General features: G+C 42.5%; 2 protein-coding genes across 12 annotated transcripts in view; one reads left to right on the forward strand and one right to left on the reverse strand.

Annotated features, from left to right (window-relative positions):
- setd6 (SET domain containing 6, protein lysine methyltransferase) overlaps nt 1-5,328 on the forward strand; it is an 83,909-nt gene extending 78,581 nt beyond the window's left edge. For both annotated transcript variants that reach the window (XM_072518626.1, XM_072518625.1), the window contains 6 exons: nt 1,169-1,310; nt 2,284-2,478; nt 3,884-4,019; nt 4,123-4,303; nt 4,390-4,532; nt 4,982-5,328. In XM_072518626.1, coding sequence (XP_072374727.1) covers nt 1,169-1,310; nt 2,284-2,478; nt 3,884-4,019; nt 4,123-4,303; nt 4,390-4,532; nt 4,982-5,290 — 1,106 coding nt within the window. In that variant the 3' untranslated portion in view covers nt 5,291-5,328. The remainder of the gene's footprint in view (nt 1-1,168; nt 1,311-2,283; nt 2,479-3,883; nt 4,020-4,122; nt 4,304-4,389; nt 4,533-4,981) is intronic.
- Nucleotides 5,329-8,813: 3,485 nt separating this feature from the next.
- Nucleotides 8,814-18,021, reverse strand: part of cnot1 (CCR4-NOT transcription complex, subunit 1) — a 277,488-nt gene continuing 268,280 nt past the window's right edge. For 6 of the 10 annotated variants that reach the window (XM_072518616.1, XM_072518622.1, XM_072518617.1 and 3 more), the window contains 7 exons: nt 16,892-16,993; nt 15,720-15,893; nt 14,748-14,912; nt 12,832-13,012; nt 11,648-11,780; nt 11,095-11,229; nt 8,814-9,889 (listed from right to left, as the gene is read on the reverse strand). In XM_072518616.1, the coding sequence (XP_072374717.1) occupies nt 9,811-9,889; nt 11,095-11,229; nt 11,648-11,780; nt 12,832-13,012; nt 14,748-14,912; nt 15,720-15,893; nt 16,892-16,993 (969 nt within the window). In that variant the 3' untranslated portion in view covers nt 8,814-9,810. The remainder of the gene's footprint in view (nt 9,890-11,094; nt 11,230-11,647; nt 11,781-12,831; nt 13,013-14,747; nt 14,913-15,719; nt 15,894-16,891; nt 16,994-18,021) is intronic. The other 4 variants (XM_072518624.1, XM_072518621.1, XM_072518623.1 and 1 more) reach the window with 1 other exon arrangement.

The raw sequence follows: 18,021 nt of genomic DNA on the forward strand, positions 1-18,021 counted from the left end.
GGCTGATAAATGGAAATAACAAACATTCGTGCCACACAAGTGCCAGACAATGACCATCTGCAATGAAGGAATCTAACCATCTCCCTGTAGACATCCAATGGCATTACCATCGCTGAATTTCCTACTAACAACATTCTGGGGGGGGGGGTTACCATTGACCAGAAACTGAATTGGACTAGCCACAAAGACTGCCTACAAGAACAAATCAGACTAGATATTTTGCAGAGTAACTTACCTCTTGACTCCCCAAAGACTGTTGATCGACAAGGCACAAGTCAGGAATGTAATGGAATACTCCCCACTTGCCTGGTGAGCGCAGTTCCAACAACACTCAAGAAGCTCGACACCATTCAGGACAAAGGCCACTTGATTGGCACCCCATCCACTCCCTCCACCATGGATACATAGTAGCAACAGTGTGTACTACGTATAAGATGCACTGCAGGAACTCACCAAGGATCTGACAGCATCTTCCAAACCCACGACCACTACAGTCTAGGACAAGGGCAATGGACACATGAACACCACCACCTGGACGTTCACCTCCAAGTCACTCACCATCCTGACTTGAAAATACATTGTGTTTTGTCGATGGGTCTAAATCTTGGAACTCCCTCCCCTAACAGCACTGTTGGTGTACTTACACCACATGAACTGCAGGGGTTCAAGAAGGCAGTTCACCACCACCTTCAAGGGCAATTAGGGATGAACAAATGCTGGCCTAACCAGAGATGTCCACGTCCAATGAAAGAATAAAAAATGATGTGGAACAATTGTTGAAAGCTGACTTTGGGAAAGGAATTAAACGTGGGAACAAAAAGCAAACCGCAATGAAGACATTTGTTTTACTCATGTTGGTGGAGAATTCCTCTGCTTTTCTGCAAAATAAAGACATGGAATCTTTTACATCCTCCTGCGAGGACAGTTTTGGCATCTTACTCAGAAGATGGATCATTTATAACACAACACATAGTCCCGTCACCGTCAACTGAGATTGTGTCTTTGGAGTGTTACTTCAATTCACAAACATCTAGAGCAGAGAGAGCAGTCACAGCTGGGGTGGTGTGCCTAAAAACCTAGAGAATGAGACCAGGCATGTTGTATATGTGAAGGTGTATCTCTGGCTTGTTGTGAATGGTTTATTTTCTGTTGGGTGTCTTGTTTTCAGAAGAGGCAGCGTTGGAGAGCCCATCAGGGTGGGTACCACTGTTGCTTTCCATGATGTTTGAGATCACGAGCAGCGAGTCCCGTTGGAAATCCTACTTCTCACTCTGGCCGGACTTCAGCAGCCTGCACCATCCAATGTTTTGGTAAGGGGCTTCTGTTAACAATGGATGGAATGGCAATACAGAGTCAATGAGGGGCTTAAATCAGTCATATTTCTTTCTCTCAGGCTCAGATACTGTACTCGGCCCTTTAGCTAACTGAACTGAGCCAACAGATGCAAAGTATTAAGGTCGTAAATAGATTCTCATCAGCAAAAGAATCAGGACTCAACCTCAGACCCTACCCCTCTATCTCCCATTGACCATCTGCCTATCCCTCATTCTGTCGTCCCGGCTCAAGCTAGCCCTCTGCTGCCCATTGCATGGAACAGCAGCCACCTCCTGGTCCTGGTGATGTACTGGATACCTATAGAACAGTAACCTCTGATTCACAGCAAGACCATTCATCCCTGACAAGTAAACGTACATTTGAGAGTGGTGGGGTATGGCATCAGACTTTAGGAGTTGGAGATTTTAACCAAAGTTTAGGAAGGCTGTAACAGGAATTATTTACCAGGTATTAGGAAGAGAGCCTGGTAAGGCTAGGATTGCTCTCCTTAGAGCAGAGAAGGCTAAGGGGGTCCTGATTGAGGTGTACAAAACTGAGGGACATAAACAGAGTAAATGGGAAGAAACATTTCCCCTTAGTAGAGGTGTCAATAACCAGGGGCATAGATTTAAGGTGAAGAGCAGGAGTTAAAGAGGGGATCTGAGGATGGTGGGAATCTGGAATTCACTGCCTGAAAGACTGGTAGAGGCAGGAACCCTCAACATTTAAGAAGCATTTCAATGAGCATTTGAAATGCCAGAGCAGACAATGCCATCAAGTGCTGGAAGATGGGATAGGTGTTTGTTGGCTAGTGCAGATATGATGGGTCGAAGAGCCTCTTTCTGTGCTGTAAAACTGTTATGACTCTATTCCAACGTCAATACTTGGCACCTTAAAGGGGATGGAATGGGAAGGGGAGATGGTTCAGGATGAGTGGAACTCTGGTTTTTTAAATTTATTTTTACACAGGTCTGAGGAGGAGAGGAACCGCCTGTTACTGGGCACAGGAGTAGCACTGGCAGTTGAGAAAGATTTGCTTAACATCGAAGAGGAATACAACAGCATAGTGCTACCCTTCATGAAGTCTCACCCCAACACCTTCGACCCGCAAAAACACACACTGGACCTTTACAAGAAGCTGGTGGCATTTATTATGGCTTACAGGTGAAAATGTGACCCCATTATACAGCCATACTTCAGAGATGAAAACCAGCCAGGCCTTCTGCTGGGAAGGAAGTCCTTCTTGGACTGGTTTGTGATGCCCTCTTGTTGAATAGCCTTCCACCACTTACTGTGTGATTTTGGAGCTAGTCGTCACTGGGGTGAGATTGTGTGGAGCGAGGGCTGACTGTGAACTGTTCCGCCTTCCTGCCCCTATCACATGGCGGGATAGACAGCAAATTCTCACGTTCAGAAAATGAGTAAAACAAGCTACTTGTGTATAAAAGAGATTGGGCGTATTCAGTGTAGAATTGAATGGGAATTGGCCACTTGGTCCTAGTTGAGTGAGGGTTTGTACAAACACTGATTCAAGAAAATGCATTGTATTTCTCTGGAGGAATGCCTCCTTCAGCAGCAGCACCCCCCCCCCCCCCCCCCAAAAGGTGCTTCCAGGTTAGGTATCATTTGGTGCTGAAGTTCCCACACATTGGTGTGCCACAAAATAAGATAAATGATGAAACAACTAAACCTTCATGTAAATAAACTAAATGTAATCTTCGTCGACTGTGGTCGGCATCTCTTCAAGTTCCTGATGAACCTCGGGCCTCCAAAGAACGCATCGGTTGGGAATAGACCAATGTAAAAAATCAGAACTGCTCATGAATGGCCTTTTCTCGGCCGACGCATGCACGGTTCAGAATACCAATATAAAACATTCCGAATTGTGCATGTGCAGCCCTTTCCTGACTGACGCATGCAGTGGAGATCCCAGATTCTTCAGGAACTGGAGATATTGACCAGGCACAAAAAGCCTGGGAGAAGTGAGGGAGATTGAAAAAAGATAACAGGGAGAAGTAAAAAAAAAAAAAAGTTCCCAGTAATGGAAGGAAGACGGGTAAGAAATAAGAACCAATAAAGGTATGAAAAGGAGAAACGGGCTCCAATGTTGTATGACATGCAAATGGAAAGGCTTTCATTGAAACTTAATAAAAACTGTATTAATAGTAGCTTAGATAAAAGACTTGCTAGAGAAAATAGTAAGATGTCTTGCAACACCAGGTTAAAGTCCAACAGGTTTGTTTCAAATCACTAGCTTTCGGAGCACAGCTCCTTCATCAGGTGAAGGAGCGTCATCACCTGATGGAGCTATGCTCCGAAAGCTAGTGATTCGAAACAAACCTGTTGGACTTTAACCTGATGTTGTAAGACTTCTTACTGTGCTCACCCCAGTCCAACGCCGGCATCTCCACATCTTGGAGAAAATAGATATGCAATGATGTAAAACTGTTAGGAACAACTGGTCTAGTGCTGCACTGGGAAACCTTTGCGTATTGCTATCTCTCACCCTATGGTATTGTTGATCAAGTGTGAGGAATATGCAGCCTGAGGTTGGGTTTTATTCATGCAGTTTCCAGGAACCCCATGAGGATGATGACGACGACGACGATGATGATGAGAAGGCCCCAAAGCCTCCCATGATGGTGCCAATGGCAGATATCTTGAATCATGTGGCCAATCACAATGCACGCCTGGAATTTACACCAGTGAGTATTGGCGGGGGCAGGACAGTTGACTATGGGTGTTGATACATTTGTAATGGTAGCAAGCTATATTTTTCCTGTGTAATTTCTACTCTTGCATTTACAGGAATGTTTGAAAATGCTGTCCATCAGAAAGATCAGTAAAGGTGAAGAGATATTTAATACATATGGTCAGCTCGCTAACTGGCAACTCTTGCACATGTATGGTTTCACTGAACCATATCCTAGCAACACACACGAGGCCATGGATATCCGAATGCAGATGATGTATGATGCTGCCCTGCAAGGTTGGTCTTGGAGCTATGTTACCAGCCTGAGTGGAAGTCTGCAGCTTGGAGAGGCAATCTGACCAGAATGTTCTTTGTGTTTTAAGCTGTGCGGACAGACGAGGAGAGGAAGCTACTGATGGAAAAATGGGAATTCCTGACTGAGTTGGAGATAGTTGGAGAAGAGGGGGATTTTGTGATTGGTCAGGCAGGAGTCCTGACAGAGGAGGAACTGTACAGTACACTGAAGGTGGGGTTCAGCATTTTGTTGGTATTGGGTGGGTGATATTTCATAATTTGAATACATATTAAGAGCTTTGATAACTTATTTTTCATGTCATTAACCACTGAGGCCACACGTGCTCCGTAAAAAGCAGAGATGAAATTTTACTGAGCAAGTTATCTGGAATGCACTGCCTGAAAGGGTGGTACAAGCAGAAGAAATATCTTTCAAAAGGGGATAAACTTGAGGAAACAAGTGGGACTAAACATGAGCTCTTTCAAGGAGCGTTAGATCCATAGGCCAAATTGTGCCTCCTACACTAGATCGTCACCCAAGGCCCATTTTAACTGGGAACATGATCACTTTTTGTGAATTTAGGTGATTTTGCAGCTTTTAGGCACTTTGCTTTCAGTGTGAAGTGACATTGGGTTAATGCAGCTGTAAGACTTATTGGAGTTATCCTCTCTCATGAACAGGTCCTCAGCATGTCACTGATGGAATTTGAAGAATACAAAGCCAATGATGGGTGGGATGAGGATGAGGAAGATGATCTTTCTAGTCTCGACAATGCCGTAATACCCAAACTGAAGCCTGCTTGGAAGCAACTTCTACGCAACACTGTTACAATGAGACTAAAATCCTACAGCTCAGGACTAAAAGAGGAGGAAGCCACCTTGGCGAATGAGGAGACCTACCGCCAGCTCAGTAAACGAGAACGTGACTCCCTGCAGGTCCGATATGCGCAGAAAATGATTTTACATCGACTCCTGCAGCTCACTGAGTAACATCACCAGCACCTATGGAATAAAATCCTGTGTTTATATTTGTGAAATTGTTATTTGACTTTACACCCGTTATACCAGGCCACAGGGTTAAAGGTCCTGCAATGGTTTTCAACCAGATCAGATTCTCCAGGTGAAGGATTCAATTACATGCTTCCCTTCTCCATTGGAAATTTTCTCTATGCTGCACCTTCACCCATCCAATGGCAGTGCTTAGTTCCAGGAGAAAATAATCACAATGTTTAATCACCAAGGGTTTTTGGACCATTCCCATTCCTCAGTCTCCCACATGGGTGGAAGATTGTGTCAGTTAATGTCACTGAGAACAAGCATTATACTTCTTTGAATCCGGCATCATGCAAGTGTCTGAAAAAGTTGACAATTTTGCAACCTGGATCTCGCACGTTTAATCATCATTTGACACTAAGTAATTGTCTTAAATGCAGTTTTGAGCCGCTTTACAAATCTTCCAACTGGTCATAAAACTGATCTCAAGAGTGCTTCACCATTCAATTAGATCATAGCTGATTTGCAAATTAACTCCCATTTTAGAAACATAGCACACCCTTTGCGTCTGCTCCATCATTCATTAGGATCATGGCTGATCATCCAATTCAATAGCCTAATTCTGCTTTCCCCCCCATATCCTTAGAGTGCTATATCGCAATGTTTTGGCCTCAACCACTTCCTGTGGTGAAAAATTCCACAGGCTGACCACTGAGTGAAGAAATTCCTCCTCTCTGTCCGAAATGGGTTACCCCGTATCCACAGACTGTGATCCCTAGTTCTGGACGCACCCACTATCAGGAATATCCTTCCTGCATCCACCCTGTCTAGTCATGTTAGAATTTTATAGGTTCTTGAGATCCACCCTCATTCTTCTCCAGTGAATACAATCCTAACCGATTTCTCCTCATTTTCCTACCCGTGCTCATGTTCTATTACTCTCAGCCTTTTGGGAGTTTTACATTTCAATCAGCCTTTGTTGGAAAACATATTTGGTTATTATGCACCCTATTTCTTAGTTAACCTATTTGCTCTGCAAAGGGAATCATCAGTTTTAAAAAACCTTGATTATATCACTGATGCTGACATCTAGTCAATGACCATAAGCTTTTTCACTAGATTTCTTAATGTTTCAATTGCAATGAATTAACTTGGAAAAACACATTTCAACCTCTGACTTAACTCAAAATTGCACAGCAATTTGAAGCGTTCAGCTGATAAAAGCATTGAAATAGCGGAGATGTAGAGACCAGATCATATACTTGATTTGAAATCGCCCCTGCTCGTAGTATCAGAATGGTGCTATATATAATTAGCCTCCTGATTAAGATAAACAAAATTATTGCCATGTTAGCAGGTAAACATAGGGGAGAAGAAACCAGCATGTCCACTCTGCACTTACACCCAAACTCCACAATGCTGGGACATGGGGAGAAAATACTTTCCTGACGAATGCAATAAAACTCTAACTCCAAGGCAATCAAACAAAACTCCAAGAAACCACAGCATCAAAATACAGACTTATCTCCAAATCATTTACAAGGACTGCAGCAACAAAGACTCCAGTGTCACCACTGCTGCAAGTGCAAACCTTCAATGAAGGGAAAGATGCACTAAAAAACACCTGAACTGTACAATCTCAGAAACAAGGGTATGTTCACTACCTGCATCAGAAGCTGCTCATGAGTTTTCTGCTCTGCTAAGCTCTTAGAATCTTGCATTTGAGGAAAAGCTACTTAAAGCCTCTTAATACAATATCCAAATGGAGCTGGTTCATTCATATTCTGCCCTTTTCTGCATATTGCAGTATGCTCGTCAACCCTTGTTCAAATTGGAAATTAATTCAAAGCAATGTCCACCATGGAGGGGTGTTTCTGCGCTAGTTCATGACATGTTACCTTTGCTCATGTGTTTTCCTTTGTTGGGAAGGGCCAGGTTTGTACTGTGGAAACCTGTAGCAACATCCAGCTGGCCCTGTTAATGTAGCAACTCTATGCCAGTTACTGATCTCTGCTGAGTTAGCCATTCCTACTGAGCAGTATTCCAGTACCTTGCCTGTGTTGAGGAGGAATCAGCCAGTGTTCATAACCCTGATCATTTCCAGCAACCCGTGCTGTAAAGTGAACCTGTCTGGCCAGGACGCATACAGACTTGAAATATTAACACAAAAAAGTTTCTCCACAGATGCTGCCAGACCAGAGTTTTTCCAACATTTTCTGTTTTTATTTCGGTCAGGACAGGGTTCGGTTCAGCTTTGATGACCTTTACAGGGGTTTGCTGAGTGAACACATGACTATGGTACCAGTCTTGTAAACCCAAAGAAAACTGAGGCACATAAACAAGTTTCAAATCCAGACCTGTTTTGTATTTTTCTAAGACCACAAATCCTATCATCTCATTAGCCCAAGCATCAGGTTATCCTCAATGCACGAGCTGGCTCTCACTGACATACAAGTTAAGTAACATTTCTCCCTTCAATTTGTCCCCCTTCCCCTCTCACAACATTGTAAATGGGAGAACAAGCTTGCAGCTTCACCTACCTCTTCATTGCTGCTTCAGCAACTTTAACATTCGGGTCCCATAGAGCCCACCTTACCCGTGGCAACCCAACACTCCAATCCCTTGCAACCCAGTCCTGTTCGCACTTGTATTTCTTACTTGCCAGTTCAGAGGACTTGGAAATTTAGCGCCACTGCCTCCCTGATGGATAAACCCTAACTTAGGACAGAAAAATTTGTTAGTAGCAGCAACTTTAGCTAAACATGGAATGATTCAAACTTTTGCAAGCCCTGGCTCTAATGCATTTTGTGCCACTGAATACCACAGCAAAGCCCTTGTAGGTACACTGGCCTTTTATCTCTGAGCCAGGGTGAAATCAGCTGAGTTTTTCCTGTCTTTTAGCCAGAAGACTCTTATGCAGCCTCATCAATTCAGCACTAATCGGTGAGGTCACGCAAACAGGCCTATGGTCAGTTGTGCAAGAAATGGGAAAACCGGTCCAAATCGGGGTCTTTTTCTGAAGGCAGGGAGAACTGAGCAAGCTTCACTCACCTGAACTGTTATGAGACATGCAGGTTGCAGACACCGGATGTCTGAAATGGAGAACCGTCCATTCCCAATCACAAACATCCCTCACCCTGATGAGCAGACAAATAAAACTCAAGCAGCAACTGAGCAGGCGGAGTTTGGGGTGGACTGTGAGCGATGTTGCAATATGGAGGCGAATAGTGCTGAACACAACACAGGCTGGTTCCAAGCAAGTCTTCCATAAAATTTGAAATGTGAATTAATCTCCCAATTATACCCTCCACACTTTGTAATTTAAAATAACGCTGAATTATCCACAAAAATGTGAGTTACAGTACAAATTTTAAAAGAGCAAAATAGTGGATTCATGGATTAATGGCAAGATTAAAAAAACTAACATAACAGATGTACAAACAGGTTCAGAACCAGCCTGGGTTATACAATGAACACAATCCTAAACTTTAGTGTCTAGAGGCAATAAACAAAGAGGAGGTTGCTGCATGACATGGGTTTTAATGCATTAACTACAATATGCTTACATACAAGAGTGTTAAGTGGCAGAACTAGAGCCAAGGAAACTACAAAGACTACAAAATACAACACATGGACCAATACATTTACAAAACAACATTCAAAATCCTTACAAAATGGCCTGTATTGGTCCTTGGTTTCTTTTTACAAACTTAATCGACTCCGTGCCGCAAAACTGGCTCTTTTTATCCCACAATTTACAGAATTCAGGGAGAACCTTTTGTTTTCCTTCGCATTAACATGGTGTATGCTGCACTCAGCCTGGGACACCACTTTTGGTTTATGGATAGAAGGAGCTGCTCATCTTCAAGACAAAAACTTTAAAAATAAAAAAACTTTTTGCAAACCATAGTGGAATCCCCATACCACTCTGCTGGAGATTTATTTTCTGTATATATATTAGAAAGAGGACAAATAATAGTTGATATTGCTCTCCCCCCCCCCCCCCCCCCCCCCAAATCACCCCCCGCACAAAGGGGGGAAAACGCATCAAAACGAAGAGCAGCTCCTGGAACATCTCTTGAGGATCTGGGCCTTGGCTGGAGTTTGGGACAGTGGAGGAGTGGGCAGGGGAAAAGAAATCTGTCCCAGACATGCTTCAATTATCAGCTGCCAACAGTAATAACTGGGTAAAAGTCGGTTTAATACAATTTGCACAGATGGAGATAGTCCAGTTTAAGGTTGCACTCCCTTTTATTTACATTGTTTTTTTATATATCATTTCAAATGATATTCACAGCATTTGTTTTTTTTTGGCCAAGTGACAAATGAAAAATAAAACATGTCCAACATGAAGTCAGTGCTTCACCGACCACTGTTCCTATGTCTGACTCATGCAGCTCACTGCATCGGATTGGAAGAACCAACAAGTTACACAACCAACGTCAGTTTCAAGAAAAACACAGGCTGCCCATCACTCTTTCCATGTTGCATGTCCAAGGTGGTATTTCTTCATCGTTTTAACTGGCGCCAGTGCCTTCCATTACTTGTTGTGCCTGCTTCTGTCCCATACAACACTGAGCTACAGACTGGAACAACCTGCAAAACACCCATCAGCCACACATTAATTAGTTAAGAGGTTATAGACCAATCAAAAAAAGAAAATGCTTTACAGCCAATTAAGTAATTTTGAAGTATAGTCATCGTTGTAATGTAGGAAACATTTTAATGCACAGGACGATCCCACAAAGAGCAATGAAATAAATGATCTGTTTAGTGACATTAGTTTGAGGGATCAAGATTGGCCAAGAACCAGGAGAACTCGTCTGCATTTCTTCAAATTGTGCCATTGGAGATTATGTACTCAAATCTGTGCAGTGAGACTTGAATCCACAACCTGAGACTCTGTGCTGTCCATTGAGCCATGGTGTCAAACACCACAGGGACATTTTCCGTGTATTAAGCAGCTAACCATCAATATACATCTTAGATAAGGTTACAATCTTTAGAAGGTCATAAGGTGGGATGTCCTCTCAAACCACACCAATGGCTTAATAGCTCATGATTTTGTGATAAGGTAACAGATGCAATGTTTGGCTTGGGAGTGCAGCAGCAAACTTCCCATACAATTGGCTCTGTATCAGTGGGCTTGGAAGGGATGAAAAAAATTAGCCAGAGCTCTTGCTCTTAATCATTAATTTAAAGGACGTTGCGTATGTGCAAACACCGAGACCATGCCCTCCAATTGATGGTGCCCACGATGAGTCACATGAAGAGCTGCCACTTGTACAGTGCACTTCCCACTCATTCTTAATAGGGTACATTCAAGCAACAATTTCAGGAAAAATTGGAAAGAAAAATATTCTCAATATGATTACTAATTCACAGCATCGACTTGCAAACATTTAAATCTGCCATCTTTTCAAAGATGCAGTGTATGGTATTTCAACAATTGAGAAAAGTGAACTTACAGAAAGGTCAGAAGTAAAACTGGAAAGGAAACAGAACTGGATAAACTGGGAAGTAAACACGTGGAACACTCTAAACTGCTCCGATCGTACAGCACTCCCCAGCACTGCACTGAGACATTGACATTTCTGAAGGCAATGGCCTGATGCTTGAAACACAAATTCTCAACTAAGTACTAGTTTGGTGCAAGAGCATACCTGGGGCTCGGGTCAGATATTTGGAGAGAGGTATAAGCTGCAACCTACAGAAGCAAAAGACAAACTCTCTCAATAACGAAAGATCCGATATCTGAGGAGGATTCAAGGGAAAAAAAGGATGAAGCCAAAACAACTTACTTTTCAATCTCAGGTGCACAGTGGACAAACTCGTGGTTCCAGAATTTGAAGGCTGGGTTTTTAATCAGCTCAATAAAGGTGATGAGGAGCCCCCACGGATGAGGCCTGTTTACAATTAGCCTCTCCAAAAGCACCCTGACGTAAATCAAAAAGCAGCAGTCACAATTCAGCCTCATGATGTTAAATATTTGTTCACTGAATCAGGGCAAGGATTGCAACGATAACAAAACCTTACTTGTTAACTTGGTGAAATTTTGCACATTGAACTCAAAACATACTTTAAATACATAATGTGAAGGTTGTACCGGTTTTCATAAAACGACTATATTTCGTGTTACTCCCCATTCTACTTAAATTCAACCTCTCTCTAGTTTTTGCTACTCCTCTATAAGTAGCACAGACAGCCCAAACTCAGGACAAAGATTTGTAGCATACTCACAACAGGTTTACAATGCATATCCCCCAAAACAAAATCAAACATTATCCTAATTTGCAGTATTGGGAAGTATCAGCCCAAGATACAGGGAAGTGAGAGACTTCTTCAGTTCCTCACCTGGTGATCTGCTCCTGTATAGCTTCTGTGTTGGCTTCAGCAAACAGATACAGCATAGTACAGCTGAAATAGTGGGTGTGGCTGTTTGGGTAACGCAGCTGATTGGCAATGGCATTCAGGAACAAATACCGACCTGAAATATGAAAGAGTGATTATCCTGGATGGTCAGAGATGGAAGATTAAAAGCCCATCCTCAACATTTTTCGGAATACAAAAGAAACATCAAGATTACTCTGCTTGGGTATCACAGTGCCATTTAATCTCAGATTGAGGTAAACGCAAGAAGTAGATATTTGCGTAATCATCCACAGTTAGCTTTTTAAAACTTCAAACAAGAAATTAGCCTGGGTTATTTTACCCAGTTACCATCATACCAATTAGCTGAGTCAAGGTGTTACTAACTAACTTTAAATGAGCTGCCACCATTGACAAACATTATAACACAAGATGCAGCTCTCTGGGGAGGACAACGAGGAAAAACACCAGTTTACATTTTCTGAGATTCAGGTCGTGGCTGGGAGAAGGACAAGAAGATAGCAAGCACTTCTCCCCTTAAATCTTCTCCCCTAAAGGTGGAGTCCAGCTGGGTTTTGTGAGGTGGAAAGTTGTCACTTTTCACTTCAGTCGAGTAGCAATCAGCAGCCTGTCTGACCAAAGCACACTCTGCAGACTTTCCAGATGGAGTCCGCGGTTATCAAAATGATTGGGATTTCAGGAAATGGTAAAGGGGAAACTAGTACCATTACGGCAGCAGAAGAAGATTAAGAGAAAGTTACATATATCCTTAAAACATAAAAACCTCCACCAGTAACTGATGGAAATAGAATCAAAAAGGAAGTGGATAAACATTGAAAAATACACATTCTGAAGGTTATGGAATAGGAAAGGAGAATGAGACTGGATTGAGAGCTTTTTCCAGAGAGTCAGCACAGGCACAATATTTCAAAACCAGAAATTCGGACTGATTTTTCTACTCCCTAGCCGAGCGTTGCTGAGGCTAATGACAGCAATTCCACTGCTGTCTGTGACAGATCAGTTAACATAGTGCATCTCAAAATCCCAGATGAACACAGTTTAACAAACATGCCAGTGGGTTTTTTACTGAAAACATTTGTCTGTCTCTCTAGCCTTTGACAATTGACAGAATAGAGATACTACATCGTGAAAGCTGACCAGTGCCTCACCTTCTGTGTCAAGGTCCACAGCCAGGTTCTGGAAGATGTCCATGTGGGCAGAATGTGTGATGGTGCTCATGGATGGCGTGCTGCCCTTGTTATGAATGTGAGCAATCGCCTGCGTTCCCACATACAGCACCAGGGCATTTATTAGTTGGATGTTGTACCGATTACCAGGTTCATTTGATACCTGAAATACAAAGAAAGGAATAACTATGCTCTCTGCACAAACTTATTACTATTAGAGAGCACAATATGTCATTTCATGGTGATGGGACAGTGATTAGAAGCAGGAGGATTAGCTTTCCATCTCCCCGGTCAAGAGATGCCACGATTAGCTGTTGTAACCCCTCCTGCTGTCTCATCAAGATCAGCAACTCAACACTGACCAGTGATAAAACCTAGGACATGCCAGCCTGCCTGTTGGGCAACCGATGGTGAGGCTATCAAGAGAATTTACTCTCTCGTCTTCTCATCAAGGATTACTTGATTAAATATTTTCCAATCGGTTAACACCATTGCAAACAACTTAACACCACTGACTGCAAACAATCCACATCATTGTAGCAAACAACAATTATTCATGATGTTTGGTTAAAACTTGGCATGGCTATAGAAAATGTGCAGTTTTTCTTTAGCGCCCAGTGTTCCCTGAGCAATCTGCTCTGGCCAAGAAACTCTCAACATCAACCTCATTCTGGTCACCAAAATCAGCGAACTGGAGCAGCAGGATGCAGCACCCAACCACTTAAAACACTTCAATCCCTCATTAGGGCATGAGATTCAGGCTACTAGGATTACAGAGCATGTGTTACTTTTTGTAATCTCTCATTTCTCCTGAGTTTTTCTGTTACTTTGCTAATACAGTTTTCAAGGTGAGCAAGATCAACTCTTTCCATCTGAAATTCACAAAGCAACCAAGGATGCATGACTGGCAACTTTGAAATTGACAGTAAAGCAAATTATAATTATAATCATCACTTGTTGGTCGATTGAAGCCACTCTTCATTTTAAATGTTTTAAGTGGTGAGGTCTGTACAAAATAGATCCTCAATGAATTGTAACCCATGTAACGCCATTCCTGAAAATTGCATGAAGGACAGTAAAAGGAGAGACTCTTCTCCCACTCTAAGGAAATGGTAAAACTTGCAATAAATGAACTGAACACAAACATCTAGCAGCTGAAACGGTATTTTCAACATTTAGCTAGTTGGGTCTGCATGAGCAGAACACGAGGATGAAAAATATTGCAGTACAACTCCTTCCTGCCATATATGGTTTGAAAACATTGAACTAAACCAGTACTGCTAGCTGCCCCAGCCAAGCAAGTTGAAAGGTCATTATTCACACAAACCCCACAAGGTTACGGAAATGGATGAATAAAGGGCATTAATGAGGTCAGCGGTAATGCTTAGAACTCTCTTGCCCCTTCCACCATAGTTCAATTCGATGCCACCAGTCTATTCCTTATGGGATCATATTTTCATAAGAGATCTCCTCCCATTCAAACCTTATGACAGCGGATTCTCTATGTAGCATATACTCAGGCAAGCTGCTCAGGCCAAACCCACACACAACAAACCTGGGTGCGAGTTTTTAAAGCACGGCAGAACTGAACTCGCTGTGTCTTATGCACAATTAGTTCCCTGTTTCAATTACTTCCCCTGTGTGACAATGCTGGCTCTGGATGCCTGGTTCTTTTAACCTCATGAGTCCAGTAGCTAACATCACACATTCAGACAAGCAATATCAGCCTGGATGAACTCGATGAACACTTTACATGCAAATATACAGCTCTCACTTTCTGAAACTTCAGGTTATATACCTAGTGCACCTCCTATTGCATGTTTGTGTCTATAAACAGTAATTTTAGATCTGTATAATTTCTGAATAATTAATAGCTCATAAAAATGAGATGTAATTACCCTTGTCCTGCTCACCTGCAGGTTACTGCGTAGCTCTGAGAGAAAGGTGACCGGTGAACGGGTCTTCAAATAGGAATCCAAGTCCTTCTTAAACTGAGGTGGCATCACTCCTGTGAAGTTGGTCAATATCCGAGGAGCAATGTTGATTTCACTCAGCATATCCACCTGCCATACAATGTAAAAACATTCCTCATTAGGGGGTCAGGATTATAACAACAAAGTGATTCACAATGGAGCCTAGTTCTAACCACCCTTTAAACAGGTTCATCAATTCTGGACAGATACATCCCTTCCTATTCTCTGCTCAAACCCTTTGTCCTTACAGGAACAATCAGCATGGAGCTCTTCAACTTTCAATTTGCATACATATAAAAACAAGCAGCAAATTTCATTTCAGTGGAGGACTGACTTGCATATTCTTGCTTTCAATTTATGCACTGCAATGTTAAAAAGCAGTCTACAAACTGGATTGGTCATGCTAAATTGCCCTTAGTGTCCAGGGTGTGCAGGTTAGGTTACAGGGATTGGGTGGGGCAGAGTGCTCTTTCGGAGGACCAGTGCAGACACGATAGGCCGAATGGCTATCCTTCTGCACTGTAGGGATTCTATGTTAAATGGACTAATTGATTGTTGTCATAGAGAGCACAATAGACTACAGTTAATGCTGTATGATTAACATCCAAATCATGAAAATTTTGAGTTTTAGATTTAATAGGCAGGATATACAAGCCTTTGGGTAATCCCTCACTATCTGTGTCAGCTCCTGTTGTTGCAAGAAAACCTCCTGATTGCACTTCACCAGACAACTGTGTAGTAATGAGGTTTACATACACCATCAGGAGTCCATGATATTGCCGGATAGACTGGGGTACTTCACTGCAGAGTGTCAATACATTCTCTATTTCATTAGTTCAGCCTTTTTCATTCAGACATGGTACAAATCCCTGGGTGTAAGTGATGGTGCTCTGGTACCTTTAGATTAGGTGTGAACGGATCTGGCAGTCGCATATTCCGTGGGAAGGCACTCAGGATCAGGTTACGCAGCTGAATACAATTTGGTGGGATCACATCGCAGAAGCCGTAATGGTAGTCACAGAGGAACTCTGGAAAGTCGTGCAAAAGGACAAGCAAAACACGCAAAGTGCCCTATAAAGATAAAACAGTGATCTTTAAACATTAGACATAGCAGAAACACTCTCAGAATAACAACTTCTAATTGGAACTTCAGCAAATTCAAGAAACGTGTTCTCAGTGAAATATTTTTCACTTGATTTGGTCAGTTCGGACTGTGAGGAAGCAGCAGTTTGCAACTCAACTAACTGTCGACAATTAGCAAAACTCTTGTTTGTGAAGTAACATTTTAAAAAGTATCTCATGCTGGGCAGGCCATGGGCTGGAGAGGGCGGTTGTATGAAAAATGTTGCAATTTTAAAATAAAAAAACACAAAAAACAGAGTCCCGAAACAGGTTTATCATATTCCATATGCAAAATGTTAACAGTACTGATTGAGAGGTTCAATCATATCTATCAGTGCCACTGATACAGGTGCCTCGGCCTTTGAGCTTTGAACTTTAAATGTTTGAGAAAGTGTCAATCTGAAATCAAACAGGTACTGAAAGACTTCTGAAAATGTGAATCCTTTGGCGATCAGCTGAAAATTTACACCTCAATATATTTTCATCTTCGAGGTCTGAATATATGGCCAGTTATCTTCAGTAAGTTAGCTACAGTTCAGAGAAAATACCTGAAGATGGTGCTGTTGAAGCACAAATATACCATCACTAGAAAACCAATATAACACACCGCCTGTTCTTAACCCCATAGTCTTCCCACCTTTCAACATCCTGAAGAGGATATGGGCTAGAGTCTTGCCCGAATACCTTGGATTCTGAAACAACCACTATATTTGCAGCATGTCACTCACCTGTGGCCAGCTTTGATTCCCTCTTGCCTCATGGTTAAATATATACAAACTGAGATTGTGGTACTACAATGTATTGCACAGTATTTTGTCTATAGCACACACTTTGCCACAAGTGTTAAAGCATGTTGTAGAGGAAATCTAAAGCTCCCAATCTCTGCTCCAACTTTTAGCAATTCGAGCTCTGCTGTTTTTCTTTCGGGGCCTGCTGTGCGTACTTACCTTGTAAAGAATTTGCATAGGTTTTGTCAACTCCACGTTCCTCAAGTAAGGAGCCAGGAACTTAAACAGATCGATGAGCAGCTGGGCATACATGGGCCAGCCCTACAGGACAGAATACAGAAGTGATACTTCTACACACAATAGTAACAGAATAAAACACTTCATACATGCAGGCCTTGCATCATGAAAGTTACATTACTTTAGACAATTCCTATTGAGGAAGCAAGGGGCCTGCAGAAGGATTTGGACAAGCTAGGAGAGTGGGCAATGAAGTGGCAGATGAAATACAAGGTGGAAAAGTGTGAGGTTATGCACTTTGGAACAAGGAATTTAGGCATAGACTATTTTCTAAATGGGGAAATGCTTCGGAAATCAGAAGCACACAGGGACTTGGGAGTCCTTGTTCACGATTCTCTTAAGGTTAATGTGCAGGTTCAGTCGGCAGTTAAGAAGGCAAATGCAATGTTGGCATTCATGTCAAGAGGGCTAGAATATGAGACCAGGGATGAACTTCTGAGGCTGTATAAGGCTCTTGTCAGACCCCATTTGGAGTATTGTGAGCAGTTTTGGGCCCTGTATCTAAGGGACGATACGCTGGCCTTGGAAAGGGTCCAGAGGAGATTCACAAGAATGATCCCTGGAATGAAGAACTTGTCGTATAAGGAACGGTTGAGGACTCTGGGTCTGTACTCGTTGGAGTTTAGAAGGATGAGGGGGGATCTTATTGAAACTTACAGGATATTGCGAGGCCTGGATAGGGTGGATGTGGAGAGGATGTTTCCACTTGTAGGAAAAACTAGAACCAGAGGACACCATCTCAGACTAAAGGGACGATCCTTTAAAACTGAGATGAGGAGGAATTTCTTCAGCCAGAGGGTGGTGAATCTGTGGAACTCTTTACCACAGAAGGCTGTGGAGGCCAAATCATTGAGTGTCTTTAAGACAGAGTTAGATAGGTTCGTGATTAATAAGGGGATCAGGGGTTATGGGGAGAAGGCACTAAAATGGGGATGAGAAAATAACAGCCAAGATTGAACGGCGGAGCAGACTCGCTGGGCCGAGTGGCCTAATTCTACTCCTATGTCTTATGGTCTTATAGGCCAGCACAAATCTGAACTCATCCCCACAAA

This window comes from Scyliorhinus torazame, chromosome 10 (genome assembly GCF_047496885.1).
Source record: "Scyliorhinus torazame isolate Kashiwa2021f chromosome 10, sScyTor2.1, whole genome shotgun sequence".
In the NCBI taxonomy this organism is placed as follows: Eukaryota; Metazoa; Chordata; class Chondrichthyes; order Carcharhiniformes; family Scyliorhinidae; genus Scyliorhinus; species Scyliorhinus torazame.